General features: G+C 29.5%; 1 protein-coding gene across 2 annotated transcripts in view; it reads left to right on the forward strand.

Annotated features, from left to right (window-relative positions):
* The window catches only part of LOC126838332 (acid sphingomyelinase-like phosphodiesterase 3a), a 116,171-nt gene extending 95,954 nt beyond the window's left edge, over positions 1-20,217 (forward strand). For both annotated transcript variants that reach the window (XM_050572672.1, XM_050572674.1), the window contains 5 exons: positions 9,073-9,233; positions 9,678-9,861; positions 11,849-11,961; positions 12,045-12,220; positions 18,182-20,217. In XM_050572672.1, coding sequence (XP_050428629.1) covers positions 9,073-9,233; positions 9,678-9,861; positions 11,849-11,961; positions 12,045-12,220; positions 18,182-18,413 — 866 coding nt within the window. In that variant the 3' untranslated portion in view covers positions 18,414-20,217. The remainder of the gene's footprint in view (positions 1-9,072; positions 9,234-9,677; positions 9,862-11,848; positions 11,962-12,044; positions 12,221-18,181) is intronic.
* The last annotated feature ends 2,010 nt before the right edge of the window (positions 20,218-22,227 follow it).

Genomic DNA, 22,227 nt, shown 5'->3' on the forward strand with positions numbered 1-22,227 from the left:
TAATAATAGCTATATTACGCGGTGATTTACTGTCACAAGTTTTTAACGTTATGGCGAACCATAATAATGCAGAACAATGTACATGACTGTTTATATACAAGAACACATCGACAAAAAAATGTTTGTCATGTAAAACAAGATTTTTTTTTTAACAAATTACAATTCAATTTGAAGTAATGTTTGTGTTTACATGTATTGTAGAGAGTAAACAATCTAAAGCTCGTTTGGCAATTCATATTTTTGGAATAACATTTGGCCCTTTTTGAAAGTTGAAACAAAACTTTTTTGAAATTAAATTATTATTACTTTACCTTGTAAGTACATTCTACGCGGGATCCACAACCGGGACTTACTATTTGGGGTGACATTAACCCTGCTTTGAAGGATCATACCTCAATGGCATACACGGTCGTACGCACCGAAATAATTGTTTGCCCAACAGGTAAGTTTCGGTCCTTATGCACACAATTACAGGGCAATTCAAGAATGGAAAATGGGACCCTTTTATCGCAATTATTCGGTCGTGAGAGCGAAAAAACATTGTTCACGCACGAGCAAACAAAAGCTAAAGCGAGTCAGTTGCACGAAAAACGAACACTACCTTGCGTTAGTGATAATATAATAATACAGCACTTTTGATGCAAACTATCTTTGAAGTTTCCAAACTATAATAAAAAATCAACGGTGACGATAATGATCATATGACGAGACCGAAGAAAAAACTATTTACAATGGTATTTTAAAAGTACTTCATGTTTCGATCATTTACCAAGTTTTATCCTATACTACACTTATGATTTAGCCGTTTTTGACTATATTTGATTTGTACAAGTTATCATTTTGTGCACATACAAAGTTGCTCATGTAAAAAATCTCGTTATCTAATATTAGGGAAGTATTTTGAAGATTTTGTCAAGTATTGGTTAGTTATAAATGCATTATTTGAACTCTACTAGTATATTACCATAGTATTATGAATATTTTGAGAAGCTAAAAATAACCAAGTTTTTAGAACAGAACCAGATGAACCATTGTCCTTTGGCTATCGCCTAGCACCCTTCGAACAATTATTTGTAACGATGACGGTGATCAGAACAATAATGTAATTTCAGAAATAATTGTTTTATTGTTGCCCGAGTCACACCAATCTTTTAAACAACGCGTGCGCCATTGAATTCAGCTAAATATTTTGTTAGCTGAATTCGTTTATGACTACCCTTTTGACAAAATTTAAAAACCGGCGTACCGTGCATCGCTTACAATTAACTTGCAATCATCACCCGGCACCGAACCCCCACTCGGGTTTACTAATCTAAATATTGCGTTCACAAGGCCAGCTAGGCCAACCCTTTGACTCATCGGTTATGTGCACTGACGCGCAATCTTCTATCCAGTTTTCCGATCACGCCGTTCAAAGGTCCATCCAATGTAAAAGGTATAGCTCGGAGTGCAATGTACATAATAGTAGAACACGTTCCTAGGGTAAACATGGTAAGTGTATATGGTACGTACCGATGTAAATAAACTGTGCCTGTGCCCATTTATCACCATAGGTAGCGAAATACCGCGACAGACCAAAGAGGATGCTTTTCCTGAGGCGCGCTAGATCTCATGACAGTAAGCTCGTAACGAAATTTATGAGGGGTTTACCGTTCACAACGTCTTGGTATAGGAAGTAATGTGTTTACACGTAGACTATCCACAAGAAATACAACGTGCAACGTTAGACAAATTATAACAACGCTAGTTTACGGAACGCGCGTCCAAATCACGGTTATTCGCCACGTAAACTATAAACTATAATAATACAAACTATCTAAATAATCACTAAATGTGCAAGTGAATTTCACGTTACACCGAATGTAAGTACTGATTAGATACTCAAAATATGAATTGGACATCCACTTAGACAACATCATCAACTAAAACCGTGGCCAAACTTAGCACGAACAAGTTTGAAGTTTTATCTAATTATACTAACAATAAAATACATTTAAGGGGATTGCATGCGGTTGGTTTTTAAGGAGTTTTGTATAGGCAATATTTAAGAAAACAGTGGTTTTAATAAATTTCGACCATGTCAATTAATTTACCGGTTAATTTGTATAAGCTTCATGGTATTATTTTTAATTCGAATAATTTTGTCTATGAGTAAAAGCCATTTTAGTTTATACAATATACATTTTTTGTTCCATCGCACAGGCTGAACCAGCGATAAGTAATCTGAAAACAGATTCAAATTTGTCATGAAGTTTACTTGAGATCGGCTAGCATATTTTTTTGATATCTTATTCCTACTATGTATAAAACACGTTTGAACATTAAATAAAATTTCAAATTTTAAAATGAAATTTGGAAAGGGTTAAAATTAAAATTTGAAAAAGTCCCCTAACCGATCCTAAGTAAACTTCATGGTGAATTCAAATCTGTTTTTAAATTTCTTATCGGATCACAGGTTCGGCCTGTGCAATAGAATACAAATTATGTGTTTTGACTGAAAATACCGACCGCATGCAATTCCCTTAATATAAAATAACTGCTCTAAATTAAAAAATAAAATTAAGGCTTCTCGCATAACACTTTTATAATTATTGTTTTTTGTTGTTCAAATAGAATTTCTAATAAAAGCTTTATATCTGCGTACTATTGATATCCGAGAATTTATATTTGAATGCGCAGTTTTCAATACGAAAATAAATGAAAAGTTCAAACTACGATAAAGGGATACTTTTTTTTATGTGTATACAAAGATGACATATAACGTTATACATTGTCTATCGGAGTTCTTAGAAAGTAACGGATATGTCTATGACGTGTATTAGAGCTGTATATGAATGTATCTCTATGTGTATGGTTTTATATGAAAGCAAACAAATTGGATTGAAAATATGTTTTCTAAATGGGGTGTATTCATTGGTGCGTTAAAAAAGATTACAGCCATGATGTGCGCTCGTGATATTAACACTATTTCCAAGTCTGCCAAGTGAATAAAAAAATCATGCTCTAAAATATCTACTAACAACATAAATACATATCGTGTTTCATGCAATTTTCTCGGTACAGAGAGCTAAGGAAGTATTGTTTTACATTGATTTTTTTTTTGCTAGTGTAAGTTCAACTATACAGATTAGAAATTGTACCTGAAAGATAGCTTAAGTGACCAAAAATTAAAAAAGTTCTCTCTTTCCCATACAAAACCGAAAAAAAATCAAAATAGTATTTACATAATATTTTGCAACTTAAAATTGCAGCACGCCATTACTCTTTAAAACCAGTCGAAATAGTTGCAAATTTGTACAGAATATTCTTTATACATAGTACTTATTATATATTTTGATAAAAAAATATAATAAAAAAGGCACTTTCCTCTAGAAAGGACGAAAACTTAGTTCACTAACAAAACACATTAATTGACATACATTGCGAATATATTGGCGTGAAAAACTATTACACAATAATTAACAATAGGTACTTGTTTTAAAGTAAAATATACAATATTGATTATACTCAGAATTTATACATCATCAGTAATAAAGATTGCCATGAATATTTGTGGACACCATTATCACAAATATATATTTTGATAAATATTGTATCAATGTAGATATAATAAATAAGTAATTGAGTTGTTGTATAAAGGTTAAATACATACTACACACATTGAACATATATACATTACACTGTAAAACCAAACAAACAACCAATCAGAAAATATATTGAAAGCACATTTAGTGATCATTACACATTCCAAAATATTTTCAATCTTCTGAATTAAAGGACCACTCGTTTTAACTTGAGAAATGCTTAAATATTCTCTCATCTGTCTTTTTATTCATCAAATTGACTGAATTCTTGTCAAGTTTTTAATCTCTGTTTCTAAAATGTTTTAGTTTCTGGAAGTTTAAGGAAGAATACGATTTATCTTTGAAGTCAGTGTGACCTCTTTGCAATTAATTGCATTGAAAAGTTTAAAGTTTAGCTTTATCATAAAATTGACTGTCTACTTTATCTTTACCGAGAATCACAATAAATATCAAGTAACAAAAACGTTACTAAACCAAAAATAGTATTTACTTTTGATCTGAAATGAATTAAATTGTTTGCAATATAATGTTGATATGAGTTATAATAGTTATTTTAAACTAAAATATGGCAAATTTATTTCTAATTTACCGTATTTTTTCTGCATTTTTTAGCTTCGATAAGTTCGATTCTAAGGTAAAATAATATTGGTTTTACAATGATATGTGTTTGGAAACACGATCACTTTTTCCTCTGGACCTCGAGAAGGTCAGAAGTTAAAAAACACAATTTAAACTCCAAACCCGGGAAAACTCGAGAAAAGTGTCAACTTTGACTTACAACAACTTGGCAAAAAACAGTCGAGTCTAGTTAAAATATTTATTGAATATTTATTAGGCATGCTCTTATCCACAAATCGTCTCAAATTTAAAATTCGACCGCCCTGTAGGCACCTCCCCACCCCCCCCCCCTCCACAGGAGTTGTCATTTTTTTCAAGTTATTATTTTATTTACCCATTTTTTTTGTTTATTGATACAAAATCAAGTAAACTTTGATCAGCATTATAATATTTTAGTAAGTAGATTTTTTTCAATACTATTTTATAAAAGTCTTTATACTGTTTCAGTAATATAATAATATTTCAATCATAAGACTCGATCTATGCGCTACTTACATTATATTCTACAGCGTATGTTAATGTTTTATTTTTCGGATTTTAGCCAGTAAACAACGGTAAACCGATTTGTATACACATATGCCTTTGTTTTTTAACTACGGAAAAGCGATGTTGGTCGAAACATCATGCGTTTGAACAACCATGCCTTTTTACTATTTTTATGTATTGTAAAAAGAAAAGAAAAAGTTATCGCCTGACAGACGGAACGGGTAACATGGTAGAGTGTAAACGATTTCGCATTTTGTGTGAAGTAAGCAACGACGTTCACCTGCGAACGCTATATTCTTGACTAGCACAGTTGCCGCCCCCCTCCTCTTTGTGTCTTAAAAACACATTGTCAATACAATAATATAACCGTGCCGGTGCCTGGTCGTACGTAATGCCATTATATTCTCGCACCTTTATCTGTTGTCCGTGTTCGAAACTCATCAACGACCGTACTTTGGGTACTACGCTTATTATACTTGTGTGTACACATTTTTTTTTTTAAACACCGACAGCTGTTAGCAGCTTCAACGCAATGCCGAGCATAACAAACGGGAGGGTTATTATTATTTGTCGGCGGCGCGTTTAACGGAAAACGGATTTTTCGCCACCTGGCACACGCTTTACAATACGATCGGTCGATACAGCTAAACGCCGAACGAAACTAATTCTATCAATCTGCCAATAGCACGAAATCCACAGAAAGGTGTTTTCAAAACTAGAGCGTTTTATTCGTCTTGCGTGTGGCACTGCGAAACCACTGTTTATCGTGGGGTTATATACTAAACCACCTTTCCATATTACCCGTAACTATTCTAAATCTCGAAACTGTAAGATAATCTCTAATAACCACCCCTATCGTCGGTACACCGTCATAACTTTTATATTTCTACTTTTGACCTACATACAATTATTAGATATCACTGTGCCTCCGTAATTTATTATAAACAATTATTTAGTCAAATGATTTACCAAAATTTAAGAGCTACATGCGTAAGTTATTCGAAAACCCTTTAAAGCTAATCAGGTTAATATTAGTTTTCATTTGTTTTTGAACAAATGCACTAAGTCGTAATATAATAATTATAAATTTGTTTAGTATGTCACATTAATAATATTGTATTTGAAAAAAAAAGGGGTGAACTAAAATGTCACAAATGGTTTTGCGTTTAACCGCAATAACAATATTTAAAATAAACGAGTTTTAAAAAACTGGCCCCTCCACCAAATAAAAAATTATAAACTACACCCAAGAGATTTGTAACAGTTCATTTGGTTTGATATATTATTATTACATTTTAGGTAAATCAAGGTGATGTAATATATACGGGTTTTTAATTCTTGTTTAAGTGTGCATATTTTGTCAAAAAGAATAAGCTACTTTTTAGTATTTTTATCCTAATGGTAAACCAGTATGTAATGCAAGTACTTATACGTTCTGATAGAAGCAATTCCTTCGTGATGCTAAATTGCATAACCGAGACGCCGTGTTGGAGTTCTAAATAGTCCATATATAGTCCTCTACGTTGTATTTAATTAATATTTTAAGTTGTTTTAAAAAATAAAATTGATTAGTGTTTGTATAAAGTACACATGTTATTCATTTCGAAATGAAAAAAAATGGTTAAATATAATTTTTTTTTTTTTTACATTATCATGTATTATACTATACACATTTAGTGAACAATAACCAATGGCCCTAGATGAAATAAAAGTTAGACACAAAAAAGAATACATTCAATTATCATAATCTCATGAGCAAATCATACATTGTCCTTCTGCAAGGATATTCTATTGTGTTGCCTGAGAAAACATTAAGAGTACACAACAATTGAATCCTTAGATTGCGTTACAACGATATTTCTCGTCGGAAACACATTAAAAACGGCTCAGTAACCGTTTCGGGGGTTCTCATTATTATAAACCGGCACGTGATTTCCGTTAAAATATGGTTCAATTATTTAGCTTTGCCGCAGATAAGGAAAGTATCCGTTTCTATCAGTCTGTGTATACATTTCACGACCCTCCAGCACTTAAGATGGAATCTCGAATTCTTTTCATGTTTCAAGCACGTCCGAAATTATATTAAAAACGTAATTCTCAAGTAAGAACGATTTTCATTAATGGATCCTAGGTAAAATGATTATCGAAGTAGTCAGTTCTCTTAACTTTTTGGAACAAACAAAAAACTGACGATACTATGAAATAAAACAACAGCTGTAATATAAATTTATAATTTTACAATGATAGAAATAGTGTTTCTTTATTTTAATTCGTGAAATGTATTATTGCTCATGTAAAATCTCACAAATAAAAAAAACCAGTACAGTGGAGTCAGGACATAATGGGGACGAAGCATATTGAAGTGGATGTAGTCCACAAGGCTATAGAAATTATTATAGCTTAGAATGATTTTACTAGATGACATCGCTTCGATACAAATCAATGATGGTATAAACATTAAATAAAGATAAAAATGTAAGGCAAAAAACAGTTAAGCCTTATCATCAAAACTTATATAAATTTTTAAAAAAAACTGTTTCAGAATACATTTTTTTACTCGGAAATTATATTCAAGTAAACATAAGATATAGGTACATAAGATAACGCTGTGTGAATATACGTGTTTATTTACAAAACTGTTTATTGGTAATTTTGTTTGCCTCCACGATTTTCTTGGTAATACAAGGTACTTTTTTTAAGTGATCCACTCAATATCTCAGAGGATTTAATTAATTAATTAATTTTTTTCCGTAGTCTTTTTATACAGCGTAATCTCAAATGCTTACAAACTTTTTTGTTTTAGACCCCCTCTTAAATTAATTATTATTTTGATATCAACTTTTTAAACGTAAATGGTGATGTATATATTTTATCAACTATTTAAATTAACAATAACTTACTAGAAATTTTGACTGGTCAGTAACCAGTTTTGAGTCTTTACTTTTAAAATTATTACAGTTTAAAAGTTATAACTGAACATCGACAGTCAACATTTTTAGTAAATTAATCTTTATTTTAAACTTTGATTAAATATTTATGTTACCATTTAGGTTTTAAAAGTTCATATAAAAATAATTAATTTGGGAGTGGGTTGAAAACAAAATGTGAAAAATTGAGATCACGTTGTGTAAAAACACTATAAAAAGTAAAAAATGTAATTACCAATTGAATCCTGCAAGCTATTGAGTGGATCACTTTAAAAATCACCCTGATTCCAACTCTATATAAATTAAAACAATTGTTTAAAATAAAGATAAAACGTAAAAACGATTACAAAAAATAAATCATTTTCGGAAATTGTCGAATATTCCTTCTGGGTTTTTTGCTGTGTGTATGTATGCTGCCTATATATATATGATGATATATTTATATATATAAACGTCATGTGTGAGTTCTTGTGTAAAAATAAAGAGAAAACCTTGTCCGTTTGTCGTCAGACGGCGGTAGAGATGTCGTTTTAAAGTGATTTATACTTTTCGCCCAGGGAAAAAAGGCATTCGACCCTAGGGGAAATTGGCCGTCTGAATATGATGGGCAAATATAAAAACGTTGTCAACGAATTACTTATTTGCTGACAAGTCTTCGTGACAATAATCTTTATTGGGTCACGAGCGGATTTCATATCAATTGAACGTCATTGCCGCAAACCCATTTCAATGACAACATGTAATTTTCTTATTTTGCTCTCCTCGACGGCTCAGACCAACGGTTTACACGGATATACACAGACCGAATAGGATCCTTCGGATAGACGGTCTCATCGAGGGTTTTATGTTTTCGTCTCGAGCTGGACGAAATGTAGGTTCAACGTACTGTACAGTATAGTATAGTTGAGCAAACCAAACTGACCCAGTGGTTTTGCTAAAAAAAAACAAGATACCACTTTAGCGGCGGCGGCCTATTTAGGCCGCAGTATATTTATACTGCTCGTAAATAACGTGCCTACCAAAGTAGCGTCCGACGCATAGGTATAATTTACCTATACATAAAAAATATTAGGGGACGCCATGTCTTTAAAATACTACCGGTTTCTTTGACGTTTCTTCCTTAATGCACCGGTCATAAAAACATCACCCCACAAACCGTATACTGTATATTTAACGACATGATCATTGTAAAATGCATAGGTATATTACGAACCTCCCGTCGGTGGTTATGATAAGGAAACAAGTTGAGCATGGTCTTGCATATAATTTTAAACACTAGTGTCTGATTGCATAAAAGTTCTTTAAAAACGCGTAAGAAGAATAATTTTAAATTATTGTTTTTATACTTTGTCTTATTATATTAATAATATATATATTGACTCAATATTGGTGTAATGCATAATTTATTAATTCACTAGCAGATTGTATTTACTATGTAATTTGCTTAATGTTTGCAGGTGGCTATTACACTATCGAGCAAAAAGGCAACAAGCTCAGGATAATTGCACTTAACTCAAACGCATTCTCCACCACGGATGAAAGCCAAAATGTCGACCCTAATGAACAGTTAGCGTGGCTAGATAGAATTCTCGTGAAGTCATCTAAAAACAAAGAGACGGTAAAAAACCAACTCAAACGTTAAAATAATCAAATACGAAAAACGCCCACGGATAAAAACAATACTAAATCTCACCTATTTTATCTTCATATACTTCAAATTCGTATAACATTTTAATTTTTAACTAAATTTGAATTTTCGCCCAGCTCATAAAAATCGTAAATAACAGTTTATTTTTGGAGGAAAACAATAATAGTCAATACTTCCAAATTTTCGGTAATGCAATTGAAAGTTTCAGAACTCCACTTACTTTGCCGCTGTTACAGGTATTTTGAAATCACTACCGGGGATCGTGATCTTTTCTCCCTAACTCAATTCATGGATAGATTTTTAACTCGATTTTACGTATAATTTACAATGATCGTCTTCCCCCGTAGCTCTTCAATTACTTAGGTGTTGAACCGTCAACATAACATAGTGTTTAATTGTTATTTTATTGTACAGGTTTACCTTGTTAGTCACATGTGTCCGGGAGCCAACGAAAGAGACCCAGACGAGGCACCACAATTTCATGACAAATACAGTGCTAAGTATTTACAAATGATAAGGAAATACGCCAACATAATCGTCGGTCAGTTTTGCGGTCATTTGCATTCGGACACATTTCGAATTGTCTACGACCACAACAGTAAGTAAATTGTAATATTATTGTTATAATAATAAGTAGTAGATAATACAATAGTATAGATTTACATTTGCTTGCTCTGTTTAAAAGTCGTAAAAATGAATATTCTATCGATAGGTTAAAACTTATTTTGACATAATATAAAAGGTTATCTCTAACCTTTTATTTTATTTACCAATAAATGTAAAAACCAAATTAATTAGAGTATCTTCGAACTATAAACCCTTCATAGTATAACTTAAGTTATAACGTTAGTTTAGTGTATCAATGTTTATTCGCAAAGCATTGATATAATCAAAGTATACACAGATTTATGGAAATGTAAATAACATTATGAAATTATGAAATTAACAATATGAAATAACAATACCAAATTAACACTTATTTTTCTTCAGAAAAAAGTTATTTTGATATTCTAGACAAGTTTCTGTTTAAACATTACAGTAACAGTATAACTCTACAAAACTATTTTTTTTTTAATGTATATGAGGGAAAATATTTTTATTAAAAATGTATTAATAGTTACTGTAAATAGCGTACTAACAACTATAATCGGTGCTGTTATTTTTTTTAGGTTAGGTTGGTATAAATAAACCATATTGCTCTATAAAAGAAAACCCATTTCAAATTGCTAACTTCTGATAAAAATCGACACAGGTTTTTTTTTGTGTAAACGCGGATTAACTAATTAAAGTTGTGTGGTAATACTTTTTTATTTGACGATACATTCATATTTTTATACATTCAATTGTCCCTTAAATAATACTACTACCTTCTTTCATTTTTTTTTACATCTGTTAATTAACAATAAGGTCAAAACTAATACCATAATATGTTATACGACAGATTTATTATAGTAGTAACCATAATATATGTGCTTAACCAACCCGGTCGATATTAAGTTTCACATGTCAACTGTAAATAACTAATATCGGTCCATGATCCTTTCGGACCCACATACATTCACTAAACCGAATTGAATTACAAACGACACCATATGAGGTATACAATTGTGTAATATAGATATTGTTTTATAAGCGCATAATAATAACAACGGATTTATTTTATTTTACTTCCGATTTTATTTTAATATTTATTTGCTGTAATCAATAAAACACACATAATAAATATCAGTACGAGTAAGATGTTATTTTTTAGGCTATTTGACTTCGTTGTAGGATAGATGCCTTGAACAAATAACATCTGTGTTTCATTTTACTTATATTTACCCTAAAAACTAATGTTTAAATGTCATATAATACAAGAAATGTCTTAAACATTCTGTATTATTTCAACATTTTTCCAGTTAGGTTTCTACTCTCTTGTTAAATTATCAAAATAGTAGGATAACTTCCTAATATTTTTACCATTTAAAGGAATGATTTCTTTCCTAATGAAACCCGTGTAAAACCGTGACTACATTTGTTGTATAGCATTTAATTTGGAATGATCTGTAATTTTTTTTTTTTTTTTAAGTATATCATTTCTTTGAAACTAAGAATTATTAGAAGTTTATTTTGTAATCTACAATGATACAACAACATAATATTAAAACACCCTATAACTCAGGTCTTATACACCAACTCATACGTTTAAATTAGTGTCAACACAGCATACATCGTCATAAAATCAATAACTCCTCAGGTTTGCATAGAAGTCAAAGTGGTTTTCGTGTTCTTTACCTAACTGCAAAGGCAAAATTCGTAGTTCTTTAAATCAATTATTTAGTTTTCTTTCGACATTTCATAAGTAATTTTGTTGTTGAATAATGCTCACTTTAACTAACTCCTGAATTCATAATTTAAAACCAGTCATGCCTAATATCCAGTACTATTTTTGTCTACATCATTCATCGGTCATTAATAATATTATACTTTTGTTATATGCATCCAGCGGTATTACTTAATGAGATAGTGATAAATTTAAACCTAAGTTATTTGTGATAGTAAAAATTCGGACTAAACAAATAAACAATTATTTTTGTTTTCAGAGAGACCGTTATCGTGGATGATGATGGCGCCTTCGTTGACGCCTAGCAAGTCGCCAGGTGTATCCAACAACCCCGGTCTGCGGCTCTATAAATTCAACACCAACACTGGCCACGTAAGAACGCTTACCCAAAATAACTAATATAGATTTTCGCATTTTAGGCAGCAGCCACTTATGTCCGGAAATATTGCTTGTAGATTCTAGATTACACACAGTACTACATTGACCTGGAGACATCGGCCAATGGGGACCCGGACGACTGGAGGGTCGAATATAACTTAACACATTACTATGGATTGCATGAGATCACAGCCAGGTCTTTGCACCAAGTAGCAGAAACGTTCCAGTTGAGTGATTCTCCGGAATTCGACAGGTAAAATCTTAACTAATAATCGATCATTTCAAAAAGCGTTTCCATGTTTTATTTAAATATTTTGCTTGTTTAGCTATTAATAATAACACGGAAGATGAATTTAAATAGAGACCCATTTAAATATAATGTTACATCGTCAGATTATTTACAAAGGCTTTTTGAATAGTGAAATAAATCACTACTGCTACTATGAATTGTTATTTTGTATACAACCGCAATAATTTCTCGTCCAAAGAACTGGACAATACTAATAGCATGCGATTAGCGCGGTGACATTTGCAATACACGCTCATGGCTGTAGCGCGGCTTCCCCACACTAGAAAAAATTCAACTCTGTTTGATTAAAAAATTGACAAATCGTTGATACTTATGAACTTAATACTTAGTAAGAAATACTACCATTAGACATTAAAACATTTTTTCGGAAGTCATATAGATACTAGATATACTTTGGTGTCTTTGTTTTTTTGCGATTGATGTAGTTTTAGTGGATACAAAAGTTGAACGAGTTAAATTAGAGCAATGGAAGGAGGAATCAGAGAACAATAGTTTGAGAAATAGCATGTTTATAACAGAGTACTAAAAGTTTAAGTGTAGTAATGAGAATATTTGAGGAGGAGACAGAAAACCTATTCTAATGTGTAGAAAGAGAGAAAAATTAGTTGACCTACCATGTTTGTATGTAATACGAAGAAGAAGAAATCATTGTCAAATAGAGCTTGTACTGACAAATTTTGTGGCAAAGCTTCAGTGGAGCTTTTCTCGTTGATCGTTGTAGATCAGTATTTTTATTGTGTGTAAAGCAACTTACAGCGATATGGTTCCATATAAATATTAGACACTTGTTTCGAGGGTCTATGCGGAATAAACGGTCAAAACCCGTTATTGTTATTTGTATTTACTGTCAGCCCAATCGATTACGAATACAATGTAATCTCCATTAGAGTTGGATACCCACTTCAATCTCATGCGACCTTGACCATTCACTAGTGCACTTACTACCGGCAGTGAAAAGAAAAGTGCTTCGTGTTTTTCACGGGTAATAAACATATTGTTAACAACTTTCATAATTTATACTCATCATAAAAACGCACGCCATACATGCATTTATGGCAAACATACTAACTCCACTGCTATATTTCTGAACAAATATAATTCTGATATAAGGCCATGGCATTTAAACGTTGGCAACATGTATTTTACTCGTACTCTACAAAAGACACTATTTAGCAAGAGGCTTATTATTATTTAAGGCATGAAAAATAAATCTCTAATTGTGTATAAATTTGATTTACATACATGAAGCAAAAACCTACTAAAAAATATCGTCGAAGAGTAACACACACTGTACATAATAGCGTCGTAATTTTTGGACAACCGATGAAAAGCTAATAACAGTTTACTAACATAATATTAAATTTTATGTTTTTCGGTTTTTATGTTGATGAAAATAATAATTATGAACATTTATCTATCTTTTAATTTTTGAAATATGCAATTCAAAGTAAAGCTTTCCGCTAGGGCTTTTCGCTGTCCGGAGGATCTTGTCGAATTCTCAGTACCCGACCAAAAGCTCTACAGTAATCCATCAACTAAATAGAAAACATATGTTATAACAACATCAGATACTCACTTAGCTATTGAAAATATAGTACAAAAACAAAGTATTGACAATCAAATTGATGACCTGTCTACAATCAAGTATTGTTTGTCGACACAACTTACATATTAATTTTAACATTTTAAGTATATAAAATTATGGTTTTAAAGGTAGACATTAATAATAATGAAAGATAATGATAAATAAAACGATAAAAATATATGATTCAAGTATAAACAAATAAATTCTCTTATATTCTAAAACAGCGTTTCAATAGTATTTTATCAATTTTATTAGGATAGATTTTTTTAAACGCCAGGACTTTAAAAAAATTATAAAACATATTTGTTGAGAAAATTAGTATTAAATAAATATATTATGATTATGAAATAAAACTGAACTAAAACTTTAAATAAAAGAGTACAGGGAAAAACATGGGTATTTTTTCTCAACAATTTTAGGAGAAGCAAGGTAATTAAAATTAAGCTTGCCGCACTAATGCGTGTAGGTACATATTTATTTATTTTTTAAAGTGTAGTTTATGTTTTTGGACGTTTACATAAACAAGGCGAAGATTATCCTAACGAAATCCGAACTTTTATTTGCATTCAAGTTTCATCTTAAAATATGTAAAGCTAACTGAAATCGATTTATTCATTACCTGTAACTTTATACATTCCGTTGCGCAGTTTACTGAAAATGTCACCACCGATTTAAAGAACATTTCATTGTTGACTTCGAATCAAGTTTCCAAACGTCGTAACAACTTATTAGTTTATTTTTAAATTTAAAAAAAAAACCATCAACGGAACTTTTCAGTAGACTCTTAATGCATCTCGCGACTGTTTCTTTTTAATAAGATGATTTAATATTTGAATGTAGCAATTATTAACACAATTAAATGGCAGACAACATTAAATACTAAAACTAATAGTTGTATTCTATAGAACAGTAAACACATCTAAATAACGGGAGTTTTATTTTATTTATGGACGAAAATATAAAATATTGTATATTTTATACGAATAGGTTTATCAGCGTGAGAACCAATAATAAAACCAGGCCTTACACCCTAATTATTTATTCGGGTTCATGTTTTTGAAAATGAATGAACGCAATACTCGGATTTGTATGCTGTTATTACGAGGTTTGTTATTATTTAATACTAGTGTTGAATAAAGTACCGTTTCAAAAAACTATAACTAAATAATGAAAAATATAAATTAACAAACCAAATTTATTAGAAATAAATTAAAGCACGATATTATTTTTTTTATTTATACAAGTATATTTGTCTATTACAAATCATGTTACAAAACGTATATCACTATATATCAAGAAAGTTTTTCAATAGAACTATTATTATTATGCTTTATAGTTTAAACTTTCAACAATTCTATTGTGCTGTACACTTAGAAGTAAGAAAAATATCGTTTAGTGTGCTTTATGCTCAATTTTTCAATACTGACTTATTCTAACAATTTTTGGATAGCATAATGACGTTACCCGTATTGTTCCTTAAATTTCAGGTCCTACAATAATAATACATATTCTGATTTCATGGTAAACTCCATACTATTATCTCGAGAATATCTGTTTTTAACAAACAACTTTTTACGAATTCGCATATGATGCGAGTTTCCAATATATTATCTAAAAATAAGCTTTCCAAGGTTTTTTATCACGACAAAACGTCAATCTTCGAAACGCAGTTATTTATATTAGCGAACATAAAAACAGACTTTAGTTTTATTTGTAAACTTAACAATAAGACACAATTTCAATTATCGACTAAAATTCCAGCCATCTTGTTTCACCATTTTGTTTTGTTTTTACTTTAATTTTTTATCTCTACAGGACGTTTTTCCGGGAGAAGAATATACTATACAAAATATTCAGCTTACATGTTTCACATACCACATTGTATTGGACTGTTGAGTAAGAGACAATAATCTCTCTCTTTATATTCCATACACATTTCATCGTTTTTGACGAAACATTTTATAGTAATTTTTTTTTTTACTGACATAGAAAATCAAATATATCGATTTCAAGAAAAATATCAAAATGTTATGAGAATAATATGTACATAGTAAATAATTGAATAATTAAACCCTTAACCATAAAAATTATACACTATATGGGTACACATATTTCGGCAGCAATGTTGTCATCAGCGCTAACGACCGACTAAGCTGGGACAGTCTGAAAGGAACATAATTGAATAATATATGATTTATATAAAAATAAATATGGTATAATTTGTAAAAAATCATAACTCTTATAACTCATTCTAAATTACTTAAAACGCTATAACTTCACGATTTGTTTTCTTATAATTTCTAGTTATAGGAAAAAGTATATTCATAAATAATACATTTGAGCTTTTCATTCTATGAACTTTGGACGTTTATGCTAAAAACCCGTTGTTTTAAACAATTTTAAAAACATATATTGGTATAATGATAGTAAATATGTGTAAAAGTATTTATTTTACAAATTATAAATATTAATAGTTATAAATTTAGCCAAATATTTTTTATTAATAAAGGCTATTAAAAAAAAAAATAGTTATAAGCAACTGTATTCCTTTATAATATTTTATCATAACCATAAAATAATAATAAAAATTAACCAAAAAAAATGTGACCAAAATGTCATACGAGAAATACACTATTTGTTTTACTTATGAAGCCTGTAACTCTCAAAGTATTTAAATAGCAATCTTGAAACTTTGACACATATTTACTATGCTTATACTATACTTATGTGATATTTATTTAACATTAAATTCTAATATAATATGTATTACCTTATTGTTAAACTGTACACAAAATAAAATAATTTCGATCCTGACAATACTTAGTAAAAAGGTAGAAATTCATATACAAAAAAAATCACAAATATAAAAACAAGGTTAAGGTAATTTATTTATAATTAGTTTGCATCGCGTGTATTACAAATACAACTTTTATCAATAACATTTTATGTATACTAAACTGCAGCAAACTTGCTTTGTATTAAAACTAAATTTGTATTCAATAGATATATTTTTAATTAAAAAAAAACAAAGCCTATTGTAACGTCCAACAATAAGTCGAGTAGCAATTGGAAAAGAGTATTTCAAATTCTATTACTTCTAGTTATATTATATCAATAATGCTGGGGTGAACTGCATAAAATATGCTAGTGAGTTTTGAAAAAAATACTTGACGCCCTTACCGAGTTCACATTATTATTGTTATTGTACTCCTAAAAGAGGCATCTTTGTTCACTGTGCATAATTCCAACTCTACGCGTCTTGGAATACTTCTATTGTATGAGTAATATTATGCTCGTTTGTATTTTAATTGTACGATATTTTTTTACCCCAAATGCTTTAGTTTGTAATTATTTTTGTTTATTTTATTAGCGCGAAAATATAGATATTACTGAATTAATAGTTCATAGAAAATAATGACAAAACATAAGCCATTCAAAAATTTAAATTCATAAAATTCCAAATAGTGTAAACATATTATGGCAAGGGACAATAGGAGATCTTTATGAGATAGGATAATAATTCTAAATATTTTAAAAAAGGTGTTTTATTTATGAGATAGGATTACATACACCAAATAGTACTCTGGGATACACCTGGTTAAATAGTAATGAAGGGCCATTAACAGAATGTGAGCGATGGTATTCCCATCTATCAGATACATCAATAATTGAACATTATTTGCAATGTGCCTGCGTACAATGAAAATCGACCTCATCTTTTGACGACAAGATCAATAGTATTATAATGTGCTGTTCATGATTGATGTTAGCTTTTTGAAAATGATACGTACAAAACCATAATATATTTTACAATTAATTTATATTCTATTGTGTTTCAAACCATAAGTTGTTTCCTTAACTAATTAAATTATGCAAAAATAAAACAGTTTCACTTTAAATGAATCGCTGTTATTGGATGGAAATGCAAACGTTTGAATTCGCCATTACTATATTGGATTTATTATTAATCACTACAGTGTTACCAATTGGTATATTATTATTGGCCATCTAATAATATTTTTATGGTATTTTTTTAATTTTATTTTGACGAACAATATTACGTTTAGCAACTTTTGTCGATTGACATAAAGTTTTTATTGAAGTGAAACTTCTTTACGAAGGGTAATTTTGTACGAGAGCATATGATTTATATTAAATTGACAACCGATGAGTATACCTTATTGAAGAATAAAAAAGAGTTGAGAGAATAAAAAATAAAATTGTTTATTTTTTTTTACCCAAATAAAATGTATTCCTTGTTGACCTTCTTTGTTTGATTGATTTTCAATATTAATGATACATTCGCGTTTTGGTTTCAGATACTTCGAGGCTAACTCGGTGCGATTACGCCCATCGAAAGATTGCAACTTAGAGTGCCGGCGGATGCACTTTTGTGCAGTAACCGAGCTAGACTATAGTAGGTTCCATAGTTGTGTAGAAACGGCAGCCGAAGCACTTTCCGTGTCAGCGTCGCCGCCACACGGTCACGCTCTGTTTACAGCGGTTTTGTTGGTCGCCATTGCGTTGGCTCACCGCCGTCAACACAACTAACTGTCACCCGACCATTTCCTTTTTAAAGTCAAAAAATAATATAAGTACACAACAACAACAGCGAAAACAATTATGTAAGCAACCAGTGAAATGGATCTCGAAGAGAACAAGCTCACACTTTGTCCGTCCGGACATCCCGTTTTTGTTTGCTTACGACTCATTGTTGTTTTTAAAAGATTCTATTCTTCGTCAAGTGTATGCTTGGCATTTTTTTAATAATTGCTTGATAAATATCAAATATTCTACGAGGTTTACAAGCTATTTTTTTCTTGCTCTACATAAAATTTAAAACAGACGTCATTTTGAATGGTTCAATTTGTCCCGATTAATAATAGTAAACTATTTATTTAAAAAAATAATCAAATAAACGAAGAACCTTTTTTTTTATCTAACCAATGTCTTTAAAACACATGTAGTTACTTGCAAGTTTTACAGTAAATTATAAACGTTTCAAAGAATGGTGCTTTTATAGTTGTTCATGGCACATTAATTAGGTGTTTTTCCAAACAATAAATGACAACAAAAATTTTTGGTTTATTAATAATTATGTTATTGTAGCAATATTCAAAAAAATAGTCTTATTTTTGTTATTTATAAAGGATAACATTATTTATACCACAAAAAAAATACAAGTCCGAAGATGGTTCAAGAACACCCTTTACTTTTGACAAGCACGTCGTGCTATTGAATTAATACAATTTTGTACTTTTCAATTAAAAAAACCGGCTGTAGGCAAACTTAAATTAATTCCCAACAACTTAATCGAAAGAAATCCAAAAACTTTTTCTACATAATATTATGTTAAGCGAATTCATTTAGACCTCAAGTAAATAAAAAATGAATGTTCAGGTATTTTTTTTCAGACCTATTATATAAAATATATAATAATAATATATATATTAAATAATAATTACGACTGGATATATTTCTACTCTCTAGTTAAAAATTCAAATTTACCATTTGAGAGCTCAAAATACGTTTGTAACGAATTTTACAATTCGTAAAAATGCAAACTTTTAATTTTGCAAACCTAACCGGAATCCGCGTAGCAATTTTAATGTATATTACTATATACGTAATAAATCATATTTTTTAAATTTCCAACGAGTAGAGAATAATCAATGAACTTTCAAAATTGGATAGTAAAAATAAAATCGTAATTTTTTGATAAAAATTTCAAATTATACTTATTTAATAACTTGCAAACTTTTGTGAAGGTATAATGTTAAACATTTTGTGACACAGATTGAGATTGAGACACTATATTACAATACTATAGTTAGCGAATCTGTATTTTTACTATAGCAACCTCTATATTATCAAATATATTATATAAATATATATGTCACCTTGTTATTATTGTCCCATTATTTAGTATAGTTAGTTAGTATTCAAATTAATTAAAACTAAAATGTATGTACACGATAATCCAACAAATCAAAATTTTTCTACAGTCTTCCCTTTTAAACATTTATAACATTCCTCTCCGGAGCAAACTAATTTAATTTCTTACTTTATAACAACATACAAAAAATGTATTGCGATACAAAACCTAACCTAACAATTTATTATTTAAGGCCAAAATACTTAGGATTGTAAACTAAATATGTCTTTGGTTTATAAAATAATTTAAAGTTATTTAGACGTTACTCATGTACATTTACTTGCAAACTGACATTTTAACTTGAAATGCAGTCAACATATTATAATATGTAAATAGTTTACCATTTGTACTTTTAAGAAGTTTAGCCATATTATATTCATATTTAACCGAACCCTATGTGTTTGATAAATTGATCGTTGCCCATACCAATTTTATATTTTAAAGAATATTATGTATATTATTAGTGTTAAAAAGAAATGTAAATTGTAATAAAATAATACTATAATAATTTTGATTCAGTAATAGTGTATTTTTCTTTAGAAGTATTAAATATATTATAATGTAAAATAATTTTGAAAACTTTTAATAATAACAAATAATAATATTATTATTACTATATGAAGTAATCTGACGCAGAACAACGGATAGAATATTTATTCATACAAATAATATGTTTGTGTATAAAGCCAGTACTTTTCTTATTAAGGACTACAAACAAATGTCATAAAACTATTTTATTGTATATTTATTCTTTCCGTTGTTATTAGTTGTATTTAATATATTATATTTAAATAAACATTGTCTTATTCAAGAGTGATCTTTTTTTATTAATGTTTATATTGTTTTGTGTATAATATATTATTGTGCTTTTTATGAACTACTTTTAAACAAATATATCGATTTACCAGGACGATTAATGTCATTACTTCTTTCATGAACATTTCCAAATTGGACATTAAACATGGACATTGCTAACCATTCTTTATACGAGTATCTTCGTAGTTTTGACTCAACAGAAAAGTAGGTACATTTTATAAGCATCTAGATAAACGTTAAAATTTTAAAAAAACTATATTGTCCCAGAAAGAAGGTTAAACCCTCTAGAGTCTACCCTTAAATCCCCGTCTGGTTGTAGTTTATTTTTAGTAGTATATTAATAAAAATTCGACAATGAGGTAAGAAACATGCAAAATAAATGTTTATATTATTATTATGTAGTGTATTGTAAAATATTGTACATATATTTTTCAAAATTGGACCAATACATAACAAATCTACAAGTATAACATATGACCTATTACATATAACTTCCGTAGAGGTCAAAGGTTTTTTTTGGATTTATTGTAACAGAACGTGATAAAATTACTTTCAAATAAACTTTTTTATGCAAATCTGTAGATGATCTGTGATTTAAAAATTGTTTAAAGTTTTATGAAGGCAAAAATGCGTATTTCTCTATTATTATGCTTGATCATTTGTCTTCCCTAAATTTTCGTTGCTCTGTTTACCAAAGGGAAAATTAAAAAATAATGAAAATATTTTTGGGATACCTGTTGAGTGTTGATTGTCTTTTAGCAACTTAGAAACTTATTACAGTTAAAGTATAGTTTCAAAAGTTTGACCACAGTTCTAAAATTACACCTAAAAAAACCATAAAAAACTCTTGAGTGAGGAAGTACAATATGATTACATAAAATATTAGCAAAATTAATTTATTTAATATACCAGGTGGTCTATTTTATATAAGACATTCATTTTCTTAAAAAATAATGTGAGTGTATTATTTAAAGGTAATTAAACATATACGTTCCTATTAAGATATATGTGTTATACATTTTTGAACTAGCCACTATGATAACAATTTAAAATAAAGAAACTTACAATAAATTATTGGATTTTTTATCGTCCGATTAACGCACCTTTTTTATAACTCCCTAAAAAGCGAGATTGTTAATGGTCCAAATTCCGAACAAGCAACAGTCATAATAGACACCACCACCTGGAAACAATTTTACAAAAGTATCTCTCGCCAACAGAAATTCTTATGTTAATATTACAACAGCTGCCGAAGAAACCGACCTAATTTTTAAATATATTTGACATTGTTTTTTAGAAGAGAATATCAAAGAACTAAAAATAAAATATACAATGTAACTTCTACTACCAATCTGTAAGAGCATATGTTACTATTCTGTTTCCATTGGTTGTTTGGTTTATTTGATTTTTTTTTTTATTAATTATAGTTAATATAATTATATTATATATATAATTATAATTAATTATTTATTAATTATTAGTTACAACTTGCAATTATTTGCCGATTATGAGTTTAAAAACCTTGATCAAGCGAAACAACTAATAATTATTTGTTTGTCAATCAGGAATCTCAACGTGGAGATTATAACAAGATGCCTTATTCTTGGAATTATA

The sequence above is a fragment of the Adelges cooleyi genome, unplaced genomic scaffold, assembly GCF_023614345.1.
Source record: "Adelges cooleyi isolate 19-005CV unplaced genomic scaffold, UGA_ACOO_1.1 ACOO_flye_CR_arks_rails_tigmint_CR_PRNA_30, whole genome shotgun sequence".
Classification (NCBI taxonomy): domain Eukaryota; kingdom Metazoa; phylum Arthropoda; class Insecta; order Hemiptera; family Adelgidae; genus Adelges; species Adelges cooleyi.